General features: G+C 40.4%; 1 protein-coding gene across 3 annotated transcripts in view; it reads left to right on the forward strand.

Moving 5' to 3' along the window:
• Nucleotides 1-16767, forward strand: part of PHRF1 (PHD and ring finger domains 1) — a 32824-nt gene extending 16057 nt beyond the window's left edge. For all 3 annotated transcript variants that reach the window (XM_085298478.1, XM_085298477.1, XM_085298479.1), the window contains exons 8-18: nucleotides 17-189; nucleotides 3941-4067; nucleotides 4398-4534; nucleotides 5460-5647; nucleotides 6721-6840; nucleotides 8987-9141; nucleotides 10009-12798; nucleotides 13508-13584; nucleotides 14206-14466; nucleotides 14787-14915; nucleotides 15826-16767. In XM_085298478.1, the coding sequence (XP_085154604.1) occupies nucleotides 17-189; nucleotides 3941-4067; nucleotides 4398-4534; nucleotides 5460-5647; nucleotides 6721-6840; nucleotides 8987-9141; nucleotides 10009-12798; nucleotides 13508-13584; nucleotides 14206-14466; nucleotides 14787-14915; nucleotides 15826-15960 (4292 nt within the window). In that variant the 3' untranslated portion in view covers nucleotides 15961-16767. The remainder of the gene's footprint in view (nucleotides 1-16; nucleotides 190-3940; nucleotides 4068-4397; nucleotides 4535-5459; nucleotides 5648-6720; nucleotides 6841-8986; nucleotides 9142-10008; nucleotides 12799-13507; nucleotides 13585-14205; nucleotides 14467-14786; nucleotides 14916-15825) is intronic.
• Nucleotides 16768-18008: the final 1241 nt, after the last annotated feature.

The following is an 18008-nucleotide window of genomic DNA, read 5'->3' on the forward strand; positions in this document are numbered from 1 at the left end:
CATCTTTTCTTTCAAGAAACAGATCATGTGAGCGAAGAAGAAGTTGCTGCCCTTGTGGCTGATGTTATTCCTACCACAAGTAGGCTACGCCCTCATGTCCGAACCCGAGCTATAGCCAGGACTCGGCAAAGTGAACGAGTTAGGGCAACAGTGAACAGGAACCGGATAACAACGGCRCAACAAATTCAGGTATTTAGAAGTATTTGTTTAATGAGCATTTGAAAGAGCCTTGTGGAAGAGCTGAAACAAGTCCCCAGCTTAAATAGCTAAGCAGTCTGAGTGGTGACTGTTCAAGGTAAAATGATCGGTAGTGTTTTGTTGGTTGGTTGTTTTATTGAGGTATAACACAGGTGGCCATGCAGCACATGACCAAGACTCTCTAATTTGGTAGTTGTAGTACTTTCCTTTCTTAATCTGCATTTTACCACCTCGGTCATGAGCAGAATTGTATTCCTATTTCCAGAGGATGTTAATTTGCTGTTTGTGGACTACTGCTAGATTTTAGCATGCTTTTCTTCTTTAAGAAGACAAGGCCTGTTTAYTTGATAGTCTCTGTATTTGCTTGTCTTTTCTCCTGCCCCCTTTCGAAAAACAGTTTAACCTGTTGGCCAACTTCAGCCAAATAGGAGTAAAAAATAGTATTTTTAGGGCTTCTGTATTTGTGCAAATCTGCATCTGAACGAGGAGAGACAAGTTCAAGTGCCCTCACTGATGCTGCAATGTGAATTCAGTCACACTAATAGGTACCAGAGAAAACACAAGGAAGTACCCCCAAAAAACCCAGGCTCCAAGAAATTTTTACTTGTGGAATCACTTACAGAGAAAGTAGGAAAAAAATTGAATGATATTGGCTGCAATAATTGGAATCCTTTAGGTAACAATTAGTTCACTGCAAAACAAAAGCTTTCCAGCTTGGGGTCCCCTGTCTAGTCTGCCCTTCGGCTTTAGCTACAGTACTCTACCCTTCACTTGTGTTAATATTAAAAACTGTAATTCTCACAGGAATTGTCTGTGACTTACTGTAAAAGCAGAACCTGTAAATAACCTCTCCACGACTAGTACTACRTTAAAAGCTTCTTCATGTTGCTGTTGAATTTACTAGGAAACCTGGAAATGCTAAAAGCTTTGAGAGCAGGCTTGACATAAAGGAAAATTGAGGACAGTCAAGTATGGGCACAAGTTGCCCATAGATATTTTGGAAACTATTCTTGGTGGTTTTTCAAGACCTATCAGAAGAAAGTCTTCAGTGACTTTGTTTAAATTCAGAGTTGATTCTGCTTTGACTAAGGGGTTGGCCTGCCTGAGCTGCAGCCCTCAGGGGCACCCTGAGGTACTGTCCAGCTCCATGATTCTATGGAAATAAGCTTTTTTTGTATCTGACAATAACATACACAATTTGGTCTGATTATATAAAGTCATATTTTTCCAAATATAGGAAAYTATAGAAAAGACAGAAAAGGGAAGAATGGATAAAACTAAATGTTTTCTCAGGTTGCTCAGTTGGCTGTGGATTTCCAGTTGAGTCTGGTGCAAAGGCTGTAGTAGGGTGGGTAAGACTCGGAAAAGATTGAGTTTGAGGTGAGAGGTCAGTTGGATTAAGCTTTCTCTTAATTTCCAGTTGTAAAGGTTGAGTGAGAAAGGAAAAAAAATGCATTTAAGATCTGTGAAGGGCCTCAACTTTGTGCCCAACTTTTTTTATATTCTGTAACTTTGGGATGGAAGAAGTAAAAGTAAATAAAGACAGGCATATGGGAAGCAATCAAAATGCTGAAATCTGGGGGAAGAAAGGGGGATATATTCTGTTATTATCTTACCTTCCTGCCACCTGGAATAGTAGACTGTTCGTTAGCTCTCCAGATTCTGCCTGTTGAATTTCTCATCAAAACCATTATAATATGAAGAGAGAAATTTGTAGCAAATCCTGAATGATTTTAATTGAAGTAGTAAATGCGATCTAAAATTTCTTCCATGGATGAAGATCTGGCTTGCCTGAAGTTTTTAGTGCRATTTTTTGAATGATTTTAGGACTTCCCCAGACTGTGTTAGCAGTTCCTTAAATTCATTACCTCCTCCATAGTGTGGAGATCATCTTATTTGGATACAATCCCTTATCTCCAAACCTAGGCCTCTTTACCTCAAGTTTAAAAGAATTAATAAAATAGGAAAAAATCAATGATTTGATGCATTCTTGTTAAGCAGTTGCATCTGAGTTGTCAGGGCTGTAGGCTTAAGAAATTGCAATGGYGCAGAGCATTGTTTGAGGTGAAAGGCTTGCAAGGTAACTGCTAGTGCTTTTCTTTCTCTCCCTACCTGTTCTAGAAATACAGTGTGTAGCTGTCTCCCTGCAGATGAGAGAGGTGGTGCCTGGGGACTTAACTGTTGCATAGTAGTGCGAGCCTGGGTGCCAAGTACTTCCCATTCAAGAAGCTATTCCCAGCTCCACTTCTCAATCTGCAGAGATTATTACAAACTATACCTAGAAAGGTACTATTATTTACTTCACTTTGTCTTTAGATAAAGACATTTTATTCTAGTTCATACTTTGAGTTGACTGAAGCTTAATTCTACTCTTTAGAAAGGTTGTCCTGAAAGCACAGAGAGGTGCTGCTTTCAGATTCTTGGAAGGCTCTAGTATTCAGAAGACAGAGGGTTTGTTTTGTAATTYATGTGTTGTTCTGTACATGCCTAAAATAGCAGTGGTTATCTAGACATTAGGTCCTTCTAGGAAAATAGGTATTTTTGACTAGACTTATGTTCAGGGATTCCCTTATTTCATCTTGTCCTCCAAATCAAAGAAGCTTACATAGACTCCATTGGCACCCACAGTACTTTAAAACAGTGACATCCTAGGAGCATGTATTAGAAATGCTAAGATCAAAGCCTAATGAAATTACTGCCGTATTAAGGCAAATTGAAAATTTTCTGTTGACACATTCGKTTTTCATCCATTCTGCAGTTTGCTTGTTTGCCACCATGAGATGCTTTAAAGCAGGTTTCCCCTAGTTTTTGTCTTGTCATGTATAATCTAACACAYGTGCTTCTGTAGAAGGTAAGTACATTGAATGGTGTGTATCATCAGAAGCGTCTGCCTCACTCATAAGAAACTTATCAAATCCAGGTACATTGTAGTTGCTTAAATAAAAGGTGTAGAAGAAACGCTTTATGGATGTAGTTGATATAAGCATGTCTCTTAAGCTAGCTGTTTAGAGAAGATTATTCTTACCCCTTTCCTTGGAAAGGAAACTGTGCTGTGTCAGCTCAGCCAAGGAGGCTTTGAGTTTACCTCCTGAGCCTGGTGCTTCTGACTCTGTACACTTCAAATGAGTTTAACTATGTTAAACGTGGCTGACCCCATGTCAACCTACAGAGGGAAGAAGAGTTTGAACCTTGTAGGAGCAGCCCCTTATTACTGCAGTTAAGTGACACTCTGAAGTGGGGCTGTTGCTACTGTGGCGGTGATATCYGTGCAGCGTGTATCTGAAATGCCACTGCTAGTGATACAGCCTCTGGTCAAGTCCACAGGGCATTAGAGTAAACATGACCTAAAGGGTGAGGTACTTAAGGTGGGGGACCCATGTGCTTTTGGCTTTTTTTGTCTTTTGCTTCTAATGGCCTTGCTGCCTTAGGAGCTGGAGGTTATTTGGGTGGGTTTGGGAAAGCTTTGCTGTGTGAATATGTAGGATTGTTTTCATTAAAAAGAATCATGGGTTGGACTAGCCATGATCTGTAGTGCTGAATGAGTCTGAAAARCAAGGTCAGGTTCTGCTTATTGCAAAAGTCAATAGGTGAGAAAAGGGACTTAACTGCTTAACTGGCATGTTGGTTTGTGTTGAAAGATGTCCTGGGCACTTTGAATCCCAAATCCATTTTTCATCAAATACTTTTATAATTATCTTGAAGTTGATTTTTACCAATAACATGTAGCTTATCTCATATGCAGCATGTGCCGAGGTACCTCATGTCCTCTCTTCTGGATGAAACAATTGAGGCAGTTGTAGCAGGCCTAAACACAGCCATTTATCAGCGACCTCTTACACCACGAACTCCAAGGCAGAAAAGAAAAACAGGTAAGGGCATCAGAAGCCTTTTGTAGTTCCCATCTGCAAAAACAAAAGCTTTGGAAAGGAAACTCTAGAGCAGCTGTAGTCTGCCATGTCTCTGCAGCTACATAAATATACCAGGTGCATCTTCTCTTTCCAAGAAGTATACCTGTTCAGTTTAAAGGTCACTTTAATGTTGATGATTTCAGTTGTTCTGCTATGCCATTTTCTACTGTTGCAGTACACAGTAGATACCTCTGAGCTGCTTTGTATGCCATGGGGATGTGAATAAGGGAGTACAGGGTAAAATGCAGTGCCAGCACTCAGCCAGGTACTTGGTTGCCTTTGTCCTATCAGGTAGGAGGAAGAAAGTAGCAGGCAAAAAAAGAACTCCAACAAAATCTTCTGTTGGGAAGAAGAGTTCAGGAACACAGCTGAAGAGACACAAGCGTCTAAAGAAGAGAAGAGGGAAAAAGATGAGAAYAAGATCACACGTGAGTTTCTGCTGATATCAGATCTCTTCTATTTTTCAGCTATCTGATCTATGAAATATCATCTATATCACATGGAGTTCGGTGGGGAAAAATACTGTTTTATAATGATAACAAAATTGCCTCTTTCTGTGCAAGTATGTGCGAGTCCAGAAAGACACTGTGTGGAAATAAGTTATAACTTCCAAGCAAGCCTGCTGGGTTTGCTGACAAAATCTGTTATTGGAACTGCAGGGATCACTGTAAAGTGTGTCCTTCAGGCTTTGTGTTATGTTTTTGCCATCAAGCTCTAGTGTTTATTTGATGCTGATACAAACTTAACCTGCTGCTGCTTCCTCCTATTCATTTTAATAGGCTATGGATACTTGTGTCTATGTTGTTGCAAACCCAGTTAATTAGTTTTGARGGCTGTCACAAATCCCTCTTCAGTTGTGGACAGTGTTCTCATTTGAACTCCACTGAGTACTCTGCACCAGCTTCACTTTTCTCTTGACCTACCTGAACTAGAGGATACTTCCTTAGGTCTGGTATGTGCAGTCTCTGTAGGAAGTGATATACAGATTACGGTTGGAAGTTTAATAAATGATTTAAAACAAAAATATAATTGCATATCACTTCTACAGGGTGCTCTAGATCAGAGTTGCTAATAACCTGGTCACTGCACTTTAGTCAACTGTAGAATTTGGAGCTATAAACACAGGATTCACATCTAYGCTAATATGCTTCCCAATCTCAGCCAGTGAACTATGCAGATAAACCAAAATTGAAGTTAAAATAGTGCTTCCAAACTGCCATAGCTTCTTAGGGCCATTTCTCTAAAGGCATTTTTGCACTCAAAAAGCATTATAATATATTGTACTTCTGGTATTGACAGGAGCTTGTTTTGCAGTATGTAGATACAAATAACTTAATTTCTTTATCTGTACAGGTAAAAAATGAAGTTACTACTCGTTCCCGTATTGCAAGAACTCTTGGTCTTGGAAAACCCATGTGTGGAGCTTCAGTTCCTTCCATATACAAAGCAACAGAGCCCTCGCTTGGTCTTATGAGAGCAGATATTGGTGCAGCTTCTCTGTCTGTATTTGGAGATCCTTATGAATTAGATCCTTACGAAAGGTAAAATACCTTCAAATTATGRTTGAGGACCTGATAATTTCACAAGCATTGGTGTGTTCGTGCACATAGGTATATCTTATATCTTTATGAATATACCTATTAGAAGCCTGTCTATTGTGAGATTTAGGAAGCTGATGTATTGGGTTATATTTTGGAAAAGAGCTTGTGATTTATTGCAAGTAGTGTAAATCGCCAATCTGAAGACAACTTTAGATATGCAACTCACAATAATGTATTGGACTATTTGGTGTTTTTCCTTCCCTCTTTGGCCCTCTTTACAGCATCGCACAGAATCACAGAAYGGGTTGGAAGGRACCTCTGGAGATCATCTAGTCCAACCTCCTTGCTTAAGCAGGGTCACCTAAAGCAYGTTGGACAGGGTTGCATCYGGGTGGGTTTTGAATATCTCCAGAGAAGGAGACTATAACCTCTCTCGGCAACCTGTTCCAGTGCTCTGGGACAGATTTAAAGATGCTTGCCAAAATGATAAGCCTCAAATGAAACTTGGCCAAGGTTTTCATGAGGTTATTCAAAGGTCAGAATCTGAAGGAGTCAGATCRTAAACAGTTGTTACTTACTAGTTTTAACTGAAGATAGACAGTGTTTTTGGTATATAGTGCGCAGTAACTTAATGCAGAATTTAGTAGACCTCTAGAATATTCCATGCTTCTCTCTAAAGTATCTGGAAAAGGGAAGAAGGTGGGGAGAAGTGAGATGGAATCTTACTATGTCATAGTCTTCACCCCTAAGCCCTAGATTTTGGAAAGGGGAAGCTGAGGAGAGGGATCTGAAGTTAGTGTTATCAAAGCCTAGTTTTCCACTAAATAAACCAGTTTGACTGTCTTTTAGAAGGACACTGCCCATTTAATGTTTAAAAAACCCAAAACTTAGATTTGAATGTAAGTTATATTGTCCTATTTAGTTAGCCGCAGAAAGAAAGTATATTGCAGAAGTTGTCTTAAAGAAAAAGTATGTACGTATTGTAATAAAATATCTGTTCTGTTGATCTTACCTACTCCATACATTTAATGTGAAAAAATTCATGTGTTTGTTTTGATTTGTTTTACCCACAGTAATGAAGAGGTTCCAGCAAATCTAGATTCACCGGTGAGTGCAAAAAGAAGAGTTCTCTCGCAGTCGGCACTGAGGTCTCATCGTCCTGTAGCTAGACCCATTTCTGTAGGAATTCCCAGGTAAAAAAAAACAAAAAAAAAACAAAAAAAACAAACAAACAAAAAAACCACTTTCAAGTGGGATGTTTCTTGTTCTATTAACTGTGTAATTACCCTAACAAAAAAGCAACTTTAAGTTATCATCCTGGTTTAATTTTTTTCCTTACCCTGAGCATTTTGAATGAGTGTGTGGGTGTATGTATATCAATTACTGTAGTATTTCATGCAAGAATTGCTCTTTATGTTGAAGAACCCATACTTTTTCTTCCTTAATAGCTCTGATTCTTGTATTGAAATTTCAGATTCATCTTTCCACTGTAATCCTGGTTCTTTTCACCTAACTTATGATTTTAAACTAGTGTTTAACTAGTTCAAGCTAGTTAAACTAGTGGAGTACCTAAACARTCTCTAGGCTCACTAACTCTTAATACCCAGCTTGTTTATTTGAGGGCAGAAGAATCTAGTTATGCACTCATTTTGTGCTCTGCAGAGCCAGTTATTGGCCTGCCCCCAAGTAGTGGGGTGCAATTGCCTGTACATCCAAAGGAGGAAATAAGGGGTGTATTCACATCATCTAATTCCTCTGCCATTTGGAGCTCAGAAGATCGAGAGRTGACTGTCTGCTTTGAACCCTTGGTTTAACAGCTGCTTTGTTGTCTAATGGGAGTCTGCCTGTGCAATTCACGCACCCTGCCRCTGGCTGGGGAGTGTTACGGGACTAGGTGTGTTAAGTTGCAGCTGAAAGAGGCTCCAGCCAGAGCACACAGTGAGGCAGTGAAGGGTGTGCCTGGGCCATGGGATATAGTGCTGAGGTGCTGGACATGAGAAGCAGGAGCTTGGTGAGGAGAAAAGTGAGAGGAGCAATGACCAGAGCAAACACAAACTGAGTCACAGAAAACTGCAAGACAAGGGGAACTGAGGAGCTGGGAGAAATGGAGGACTTAACTGATTGAAGGGTGTGAGATCTACATGACTGACCTCTACTGTGTCTGAGTTACAGCAAAGACTTGTTTCTTGTGATTAAGGTAGTGTATTTCCATGATAACTTTGAATATTCCTCTGCTTTTTCYATCTGTATCCTCAAGGAAGCCTTTCAGGAACCCTTCCTTGTCCTCTGAGGTAGCCTGCATAGCATATTTTTGAGAAGGCATGAAATTCAGCTTTTCTRGAGTTATGATTTGCCTGGAATATAGTGAATTTCTCTGGTCTGGGAGAACAGTGCTTTTGCTCCTCCCATTCTGTCTTTCTGTTGTATGCTATTACAGGTTTCTGGTGTAAATTCTGTTTAGAAAGCTTGCTTTGTCATCCATAAGCGTAGCACAGCTCCCTGGAAGACCCTGAATGTGCTGGTCCCTTAGTCTGTCGGTACGCTTTGGGAGCTTTTTAAAAAAACACCAACACACAGGCAAACAAAACCTAAAAACGTTTGTGTACCTCCTCTCCCTCCCCCCCACGGCCCCCTTTTTGTTATTATGAACTTGGTCCATGAAATAGGAGTCCTGGTAAAATGGTGTTTCAAGAACAGAGAAGTTACAGATGATTTGTTAAGACTGAGTAATACATAAAGGRGAGTTTGTGCTGCCCCATGTTGGGGAGCACTCCTGTTGTCTTTCAGTGTGGTTCATCCTATGCGATGCTTTTAAGTACTCTACCAATAAGCATCTATGGGAATTCTAACAATTGATGCTAAACATTGGTTTAAGTTACATCAGTTTTTTTTCTAAATAGCAGTGTAGGTTTGAGGAGTAGACTTGTGATCCTGATTGGGTGGGGAGAAGAGATAGCTGGGATGGAAGCATCTCTGAAGTGCTGAAAAGCAGCTTGTGCTTCCAAAATGAATCTTAAACGTGCTGAAAAGTTAGTATTGCTACGTAACACTATGAGCATTGCTCTTAAGGTGAAAAGCACTTGCTGACCAAAGATTTCTGGTATAATTATGTGCTTTCCTGTTCTATGATATTTCTGCAGGAAATAACTCAATACTTCTACTTATTGGAGGGAGGTGGGAGCTGAATGACTAGTGAAGCCAAAATTACGAGTGAACTTCCCTGTCTGATTTCTGTTTCTGCCCTTGATGGTTGATTTTTGGTTTCTTTTTAATGTAACGTGTGTGTATAGAACAAGTGCTGTAAGAGTAAAGGAAATGTAACCCCTCTGAAACATACAGAAGCAGTGTACCTGCCTTGAGTCCTGATCAAGAAGCAGAAGCTGCACCCGTGCCTGACCTGCTGGGAAGTATCCTGTCTGGACAGAGCTTCCTCATGATGAGTAGTTCAGATGTGGTCATCAACAGAGATGGCTCACTGACAGCAAAGAAGACAGGTAAGGGTTTGGTACTTCTATCGTACTGAAACTACAGTTTGTATTACTCACATCTGGTGCTGTCCTACAGGCTGTGTAGTTTCAAACACAGATACTCTTACTGAGCATTTGGTTACGTTGGATAGGAGCACTAGATATCAGCAGTACTCCAAGTAGTAAGATTCTCTTGTGCTCTGAAACAGTGTTACTTGTTTCTGCTTTAATTGCAGAGCTACTGTGTTTGGAGTATTTTGTTTTTAATAGGTGGCTTTCTGCCTTCAGAAGTACTGCACTGTACTTCTATCCTTTGCTTTAATAAATGGACGATTAGATAGATCAGAGGTATCTTAGTACCAATTCTTTAGCATTTCTCCTGCATTGCTTCCTTGCCTGTGAACTGCACTTTGCTTTGAAGAGCAGTAATAAGGACCTTGGCAAGATGCTTCTTTTCAAAAGATATGGCTCTAGAATACACGTTAGCATCCTCAGCTGTGTCTTCCCTTGGAATGGTCTTATTTGGAAAGAATCCCTTCAAATTAAAAYTTCAAGCACTGTGCTTAAAGTAGGCACCAATAGCATCCTCTGTCAGACTGTTAACAGTAGTTCTTATGTTTATTAGCCCATACTTGCTAGATCATGAATCTAGTGGTATCTACAGAACAGGATAATTTGTTTCCTAAATATTGTTTACCTCAAAGAGCTAGTGGTCTGGCATTAAATTGGTTGAGTGTCTGGCCAAAATAATAACTATTGGACTGTTTTCTTACTGTGTAGAATGTCTGCAAGCCAAAGTGGAACCTTAAGTTATTAACTCTATTTCTTCTAATGTTAGGGGAAAAATGACTGAATATGTATTTAACAGCTTAATTGTTCTCTTGTATGGCATAGCTCCGCTTCCTAGAAAATCARCGAGTGATTCCGTAGTGGATGATGGTTCAGGACGTAATCTTCAACAAAGTGCAGTGCACTCAGGGACCACAGCAAGCAGCTCTGTTGCTGGACCTTCAGTTTCCTTGGGGGTGAATYCTCACACCAGACCCACATCATCAAGCTTGTTTTCATCACCTTCRCCCTCATTGAGCAAGACTGAACCTGCACCAAACCCTGCACAAACTACATCAGAAAAGGCAACTGTCAGATCAGAATATTCAGTGATGCCCAGATCTGCTCAGACTCGCAGTATGCCTAGTTTGAGCAGGCATGGCTCCAAGTCAAATGAAATGCCCAGATTTAATGGAAACTCTAAACAATTTGCACCCTCTGATGCATCTTCAAAGACCCCAAGCTGTAACCTGAATTCTGGTTCAAAAGCTGTAAATGTGAGGCAGCTGTTAAAACCACCTCTTAAGAGAATTGATGTCTCTGAGCTTCCCAGGATACCAAAGATTAAAAAGGAAACCAGCAGCAAGCACATGGAACCAGATCCCATAGGAAACCCAAGCTGTGACATCCCTAGCTCCTGTATAACCCAGCTAACTGGTAAAGAGGGCACTAATCAGCTGGGTAAGGGTAACAAGGTGGAAAGTCAGAAGTCAGATGCCAAGGAATCTCAGCAACAAATCCGTATGAGTGGGTTATCTTTTTCTACTAGTGTAGGCACGTGTAGCAGTTCATCACTACTGAGCACTTCAAGAGGCAAAGGCCCAAGCTCTTTTGAGAGTTTTAAAATTAATATTCCTGGAAATGCAGGGCATTCCAGCAGACTGTCTAACCCAGGATTTTGTAACACCTTCCGCCCTGTTGATGACAAGGTGCAGCAGAAAGAAAGTTCTTCACCTCTTTTCTCTGTTAAGAAAAAACAGATCAAAAGTGAAATATATGATCCCTTTGAGCCAACAGGGTCAGACTCAAGTTCAGCAAACAGCAGTCCTGAAAGGCTTGGCTCAGGGATCCCACTGACTAATATTACCCGGACTATTTCCATTGAAAATCCAAAAGTTCAAACATTTCAAACTGTCCGTCGTTTTACTCCCTACACAGTAGAAAATATATTTGGTTCTGGGGCTGAATCTGGTGTACCATCTAGTAACTCAGCATCTCATGGTGATGTGACAGTAGAAAGCAGGATTGTAGAACAGATCTCTGATACAGAAGAACAAGATAATACGGGTAGGAAAGACTTTCTAAGCAGTGCTTGCACTTCATCTGCTGTTAAGCAAATTTCTGATGCAGAATGTTTAAAGGAGGAAACCAGAGAGGGCCCTAATGTGTTCTTTAAAGCTGAAGAATTGATTAGACCTAATATTAATGTGAAACTAGAACCAACCAGTCCATCAAAGAGTGATGGGCAGCAAAGAGTCCAAAAAATAGAACAGAGAGAGAGGCAATCACGTTCCAGATCCTGTTCAGACTCCAGTTCCCGAAGCAAGAAAAAAACTAAAAGGAAAAAGGCACTTGCCAAAGAGTGTAAGAGATCCCGATCAGGATCTAGGGATAGACCACACTCAAGGGACCGAAGCTCCAGGTCCACCTCTTGGTCAAGTGGAGAAGAGCATAGCAAAACACACATGTCAAAAGTCAAGAGCAGAAAGTCTTCTACTGACCGTTCTAGTAGTCATGAGCGATCTAAAAAAAAGAAAATGAAGGATAAAACCAAAGATAAAAAGGCAAAAACTTCCTGGTCTAGGGAGAGGAGGAAATCTAGGTCACGTTCAGGGAGCCCTGGAAGTACTTCAGAGTTTTATGAAAATAGGAAAAAGAAAAGACCATCACAGTCAAGATCAAGACGGAGGGAACATTCCCGATCAAATAGTGTTGAGAGGACTAAGAGGCGGAAACATAGGAAGGACAAAAGCTATGAGAGGTATGACAAAGATAGTAACTTGAAGTCCAGAGAGAGAAAGAGATCAAGATCCAGGTCTCGGGAGAGGAGAAAATGGAGGTCTCGGTCTCGCTCTGCATCTCGGTCTCGGGAGCACAAAAGCACTAAGTCAAAGGAGAAGATGCCACGATCGAGATCGCGTTCCAAAGAAAGAAAACACAAATCAAAAGAGACTTTTCCTCCACTAGAGAAGGATCAAAAGTCTACAGCAGAAAATGTATCCAGATGTCTGGAGCAACCCCATTCCTTCAAACAAGAGCCTAAGGAGGAGGTAGCACTAGAACAGATTTCCATAACCATCCAACCAAACATCAAACTTGAGGAGGAAATACAAACTGAGATCCCAGTACAACTGAGAGAAGACCAAGAGAGAATAAAGGTGGAACAGATCTGTGAGGACATGACAAATGAAACTGCATTCCCTGTGCCAGAGAACACAGGCATTTCTGTTCCAGTTGGCAGCATGGATCCTTTTGCTGAAAAGGAATTGATGAATAATAGTGATTTGGCCACACTTGGTAGCTGTAGCAATACAAACCTTGAGATTACAGTTAAAATAGAAAACACTGCTGCGTGCCCATCTCTGATGGAACCACCTCTGAAGAAGGAAGTTACTATCCAAGCTCTAACTGAGGCTGCACCAATTCAAAGTTCATCCAAAACTGAAATAACAGACTGTGTGAAAGATGTTAAAGATGAGTGCCTTGTGTCAAATGAAAAAGCCAGTAATTTCAATAAGCCCGAACTGGAGGTGGTATCTCAGGGTCCTGTGTTGAAATCTAAAGCACCAGTGAAAAGAGTTACCTGGAATCTTCAGGAGGAAGAAAGCGGTGTGGTGTGTGCTGGAAAAGCTCCTAGTAAGTCTGTCTTCGTCTCTGGGAAAACAAATAGCAGGTGAAGCAGGCTGTGTGAGAATTGGAGTTTAGGTGCCTGACTAAAAACAGTTGTAGTGTAATGAGTTACTTTGTCATCTGAGCTGAGTTGACACTGGGTTTTTGTGGTCCTGAAAGCCTGTGTTTTGCACTTGTTGAAATCATGAGGTCAATCATGTTAATGGATTGGTAGAGGCAAGCTGAGAGCACATGCTGTCCCCTAGCTCAGTTGGGAACTTGCTAAGTTGTAAAATACATCCTGGGACCAGGTCCCTGAACTAGCAGTCTACATTCCACACCTTCTGCAGTTAACTAGAATGTTTTGTTTTGTTTTGTTTTGTTTTTTAAAGCTTTTAAAGCTCTACACATCTCTGCAGTTCACCCTTGCAAGCTCTGCTGAACTGAGGCTGCTGAAAAGGATTTGGCTGGGACCTTGTGCTTTGTGTGTTGACAAAAAGTTTGTTGTGTGGTTCTTGTTGGTTACTGTCGTGCAAATGCTCTAAGAAGCAATTGCAGGAGTGGATGAAAAGTCCTCCATTAACAGAAGCTGTAAAATACTAATATATTGTTAAACAAGAACCCCTTTGTAGCCAGCCGTGTTGATAGACTACTTGTTTTGTAACTGGCTTTGAGTTTTTGACCTACTAGGTTTGTCTTGTTTTTAAATACTTTCTCCTTTTCTTGGTGAACCTAGGGATGCCATTTTACAGACTTCAGAGAGCAAAAGAAGGGGCCTGGAAAGCTGAGGACTTGAACCAAACATTAAATCAGGTGCAGTTAAATGAGCCTCCTCCAACCAATTATATGATTCCTGAGCCTATGTTTCCTGATCTAGATTCCTCTCAGGTTGGTTCCTTTTCCAGCAGCCAAGTGTCGTGGAAGGCATCCCACCTCATCTGTGGCCTCGTTGTGCAACACCCTCCTCTCATGGCAGAGTTCTTCTGCGTACAGTACATTTCATATAGCCCACACACCTCAGCAACCCTCTACTCATTTAATCTTTCAGGTGGTCCTTACAGTTGAAGAAGCACATTTTCTTTTTGTTTTGCACTACATGTGCAGCTTGTGTTTCCAGCATTTCTTTGTTGAAACATTGTGCTGTTTGAGCAGCTGCAAACTATTCAATGATCAGGCTGCTTTTTTTAAAAAGAAAAAAAAAAGGCCTGCCAGCATTGGTTTGTGCCATCAGTCTTTGCACTGGTGGGTAACAGAGACAATGCTGAGTGGAGCAGGTGCTAGTTGCTGTTGCACAGAGACCTAGTTGAGGGATGGGTCTTCACTCTCCCTGGTCCAAACTAATAATTACTTGCCTGTTTCAGTGGATAAAAGTTGTTTTGAAAATCCTGATTTGATTCTTCTAAGTAAAAGCATTCACAAAATTCTGTTTCACAGGTGTACTGTCAAAATATACCTTTGACGCCACCTCTGCCCTCAAGCCTTCCCCCCTATGCACCTGTCAGCCAGCCCACGGTTCAGTTTATCATGCAGGGCAGTCTTCCAGCGCTTGGCTGTGTGGCAGGGCAGAGCTTGACTCCAGAGCCAGGCAGCCTGGCTACTGCATCCGAACCAGGAATTCAAGCTGCTTCCATAGGAAACACGGAAGAGAAGATGAAAGCACCCAAACCTCCACTGGATAAAACAAAAAATGAAGAAGTGAGTGAATGCTGTCAAGTAGCAAACATATAACTAGAATTAGACAAGCAAGCCGCGTTAAAGACAAGTCTTCTTTAACTGTAGACTGTTTAAAATGCAGAATAATTGTACAYAAAGCAAGGGCTCTTCAGAGCACAAACTGGTTTGTTTCAGAACTGCAATTTTCAGTGAAGGAGATCAGTTTGAGGCTAACTCTTACTTGGCTTGTTGAAATTGTGAAATGAGTCTTAATTGTCACTGCTAGCTCATTTCTAATAGAACTAGATTTGGAARGCATTCCCTGGATAACATAAGGTAATGACTTTCTCTTTGCTGTGTAGTACATGAAGAAGCTTCACATGCAGGAAAGGGCTGTGGAAGAGGTGAAACTTGCTATTAAACCYTTTTACCAGAAGAGGGAGATTACGAAGGAGGAATACAAGAGTATTCTGCGAAAAGCAGTGCAAAAGGTAAGGTGACAGTGAATTGAAGTGAAGAGCAAGAGCTGTAAAGACAGCTAAATAAGTGGCACTACTTTGAATTGCACTTGTAAACTTCAGTAAAGACATGCTCTAAGTGAGTAGCTGATCTTTGGACTCGGGCTCTGCGGTCTTTCAGTGAAGCAAGAGCTGCTTTAAGCAGGGCTGAGTGTACCATTTATGAGAGCTGCTGGACTGTTCCTTTTAAAAGATCTTTTTTTTTTCAGTTTTCAGTGGCTTAGAACACTGCTAAACTTAAGCTGCCTGTCCTGAAGCATCATGTGGCAAGTATCTTGGGAATGGTCAGATCTTTCTTCTTATGAACTCTGGCCAGAAGGCTCAAGCTATTTCTGATTAAGAGTTATAAAATGTGTGTGTTTAAAATCTGGTAACATTTTCTGTAATGTCCCTGTGCTTTGTAGGAGAGCCTTGAAGTTTAGCTGACATTGACATTGGTCTCAAGTCTTAGTGCTAACCAGATTGTGGTTTAAAAAATACCTAATGAGCAGGTGAATGTGTGTGATCTTGTGAGAATGAGTAATGATTGTGTGGTCAAGGCAGTTAAATGATGCTTCAGAGAACTGTTATCACAGAGAGGAAAAAGTTGGTATGACTTTTAGTCAAATGCATTTAGATCAAGATCTCAGTTGTACATACTACAAATGAACAGAGAAGGTAGAGCTAGAGTTAGTGCAAGATTACTGTAAACCACACAAGGCAGACTGAGATTGAGGGGTGTCTTACCTGTGTTTTCTGCTTTATGTATCCTGCTATGTGATTTTAATGCCTTTGCAGGAATCAGTTCTGCTAGTAAGCTTAGGATGTCCTGATGGTTTCTGTTACCTGCCTGAACTATCACAGTACCATTAACTGGCTGAATGCCTTTTCTAATCCCTTGTAGATCTGCCACAGCAAAAGTGGAGAAATCAACCCTATGAAGGTAGCCAATCTGGTAAAGGCATATGTGGAAAAATACAAACATATGAGGAAGCATAAGAAGTCTGATGGTGAAGATGCACGTGAAGTGGAAAACTGAAAATGAGCCAGAGCCAGCATAGCTTGGATTGAACTTACTCTGGCCAAGAACATGATTATTCCAGAGGGAATAATAGATCTGCAGTTGCATCTCATTGAAAACAAAGTGCAGAGAAACAAGATGCTAATAGGATTTGTCTGCTGAATCTACTTTTGAATTGTTTCCATATGGGAATGGACTTTTTTTTTTTTTTGATTACCTGCAGATGTAGAACTAAATCATCAAATGCCTCAGACCAGCAGAGTAACTCCAGGGCAAACAGATTAATGTTTGGGACTCCCAAATTGCTACAATTTTCAGGGTTACTTTAGTCACAGTTTTGGGCTGTGCACCTGTCTCGCTAAAAGTTTGAAACTGGACACCACTTTTCATATACAGTATATCAAGAACTATATACTGTTTCCTTTGTGTTTATTTATCAAATATGGATTGTCTTTAGAACTCCTGATTTGATACTTGAAATATGGTATTTTTAGCCCACTCGATGGTGAGTGAAGCTTTACTTGCTCTGTCATTTGGGGATTGCAAAAGTGAGCTCACCTTTATAAATTGACTTTAGAAACACTGCTCAAGCTGTGGTGTTTATTTACATTTTGTTGGACATACCTTGTTAATAAAGAGTTTAATTTTGGGGTGGGAGATTATGTTGCACTTCTGTAAATAATGCACTGATGGCTGGTTTTGTGTCTGCCTTTCAGGAAAAAAGAAACAAAGCAAACATGAATTTTCAGTACAAGCTTGAGGGATAAGATGAACTGATGTACAAAGCAGAAATGTGACAGAATTTATAAAGTTATTTTGAATGGTTTTAGTCCTACAGCAGGTGTCATTTGTTTGTCTTAGAGCTGCCTCTTTTATTAGCTATCCTGTCTGTACCTGCACACTTGACTCTTACAGGAGAAATACTATGTTACTAGAAGAGGATTGGAGTTGGATAAGTCCTCTGTAGGAGGCCTGATTTACATCTGAAGAAGCAATGGAGACTAGCATGTGTAATGACTTCATCTTGCTTTCTTTAAAAGCACTTTTTGTTCACATCACTGCAGAGCATTCAATCTTTTTTTTTTTTTTTTTTGATGGACTTAAGTGGATTTAAGTGAAAAAAAATAGTGACTGACAAATATATTCAGTGCCTGGCAAAAGCTATCATTCCCCATATTCTCATGTTTAGGAAGAGCAAAAACATTTAATAGGGAAGTTGAAAAGATGAACAATAAATTAAACTTAGAAATTGCCTTTCCCAGAATGATGATTCTGGAATAATCTGCCACCTGAAATAAGAGAGAGTAGCTCTCTTATAGTTTGAAACTTATAGTTTGAAAACAGAGCTTGACCAGATAATGGAAGGAATTATGCTGTTAGCCAGGAACAACATTTCAGTCTTTTTCACTCCTTTGAGTGAATCATTACTTTAAACTATTACTTGGTATTAGCTTTGACTTAGCAGTAAGAATGACAGCCTCTTGCAAGATAAACTAGAAATGCATGTACTGTAAGAACTGTTAAATCTCCTGCCCAGAGGAGGGAGGAAGCAGAAAAATGCATATTGTGCAAGTGCTTTCCCTGAAGTTACATGAATAAGAGTTCTTTATTTCCTCCTGTCTATTGTTAAGAATAAATCCATCACATAGGAAGCCAGCCCTTGGGTGAAGTAATGGGAAATGTTTCTAAAAATGCTGCTTTCTGCATGTTCCATGAAACGAGTTTTCTAGTATACTTTTCTACTGTTTTTTTTCATTGTATTTTTCTGCCTTCTCTGGGTGACCCTCTTGGATCAGGTGAAAGATTTTATTCATTCCATATAGGACTTCAGTAGTGTGGCTTCTGTTAGTGTCCCTTCCCTCCTSTACAACAACAGGAGCAACACCAAACAAAAGCTCCTTTGGCACAGGCCCACATGGTGCTGTAAAAAGYTGACACTACAGGTACTCTGCTATTGTCTTATCTGATAAATATTTCTTTATAGAAATCTGATTTCCTTACAGAAATAAGCTCTCTGGGTTTTGGAAGGTAACTCTGAAAAAGGAGTGTCCTTCCCTTAACCTAGC

The sequence above is a fragment of the Rhea americana genome, unplaced genomic scaffold, assembly GCF_003343005.1.
Source record: "Rhea americana isolate MKP2758 unplaced genomic scaffold, rheAme1 scaffold_139, whole genome shotgun sequence".
Lineage (NCBI taxonomy): Eukaryota > Metazoa > Chordata > Aves > Rheiformes > Rheidae > Rhea > Rhea americana.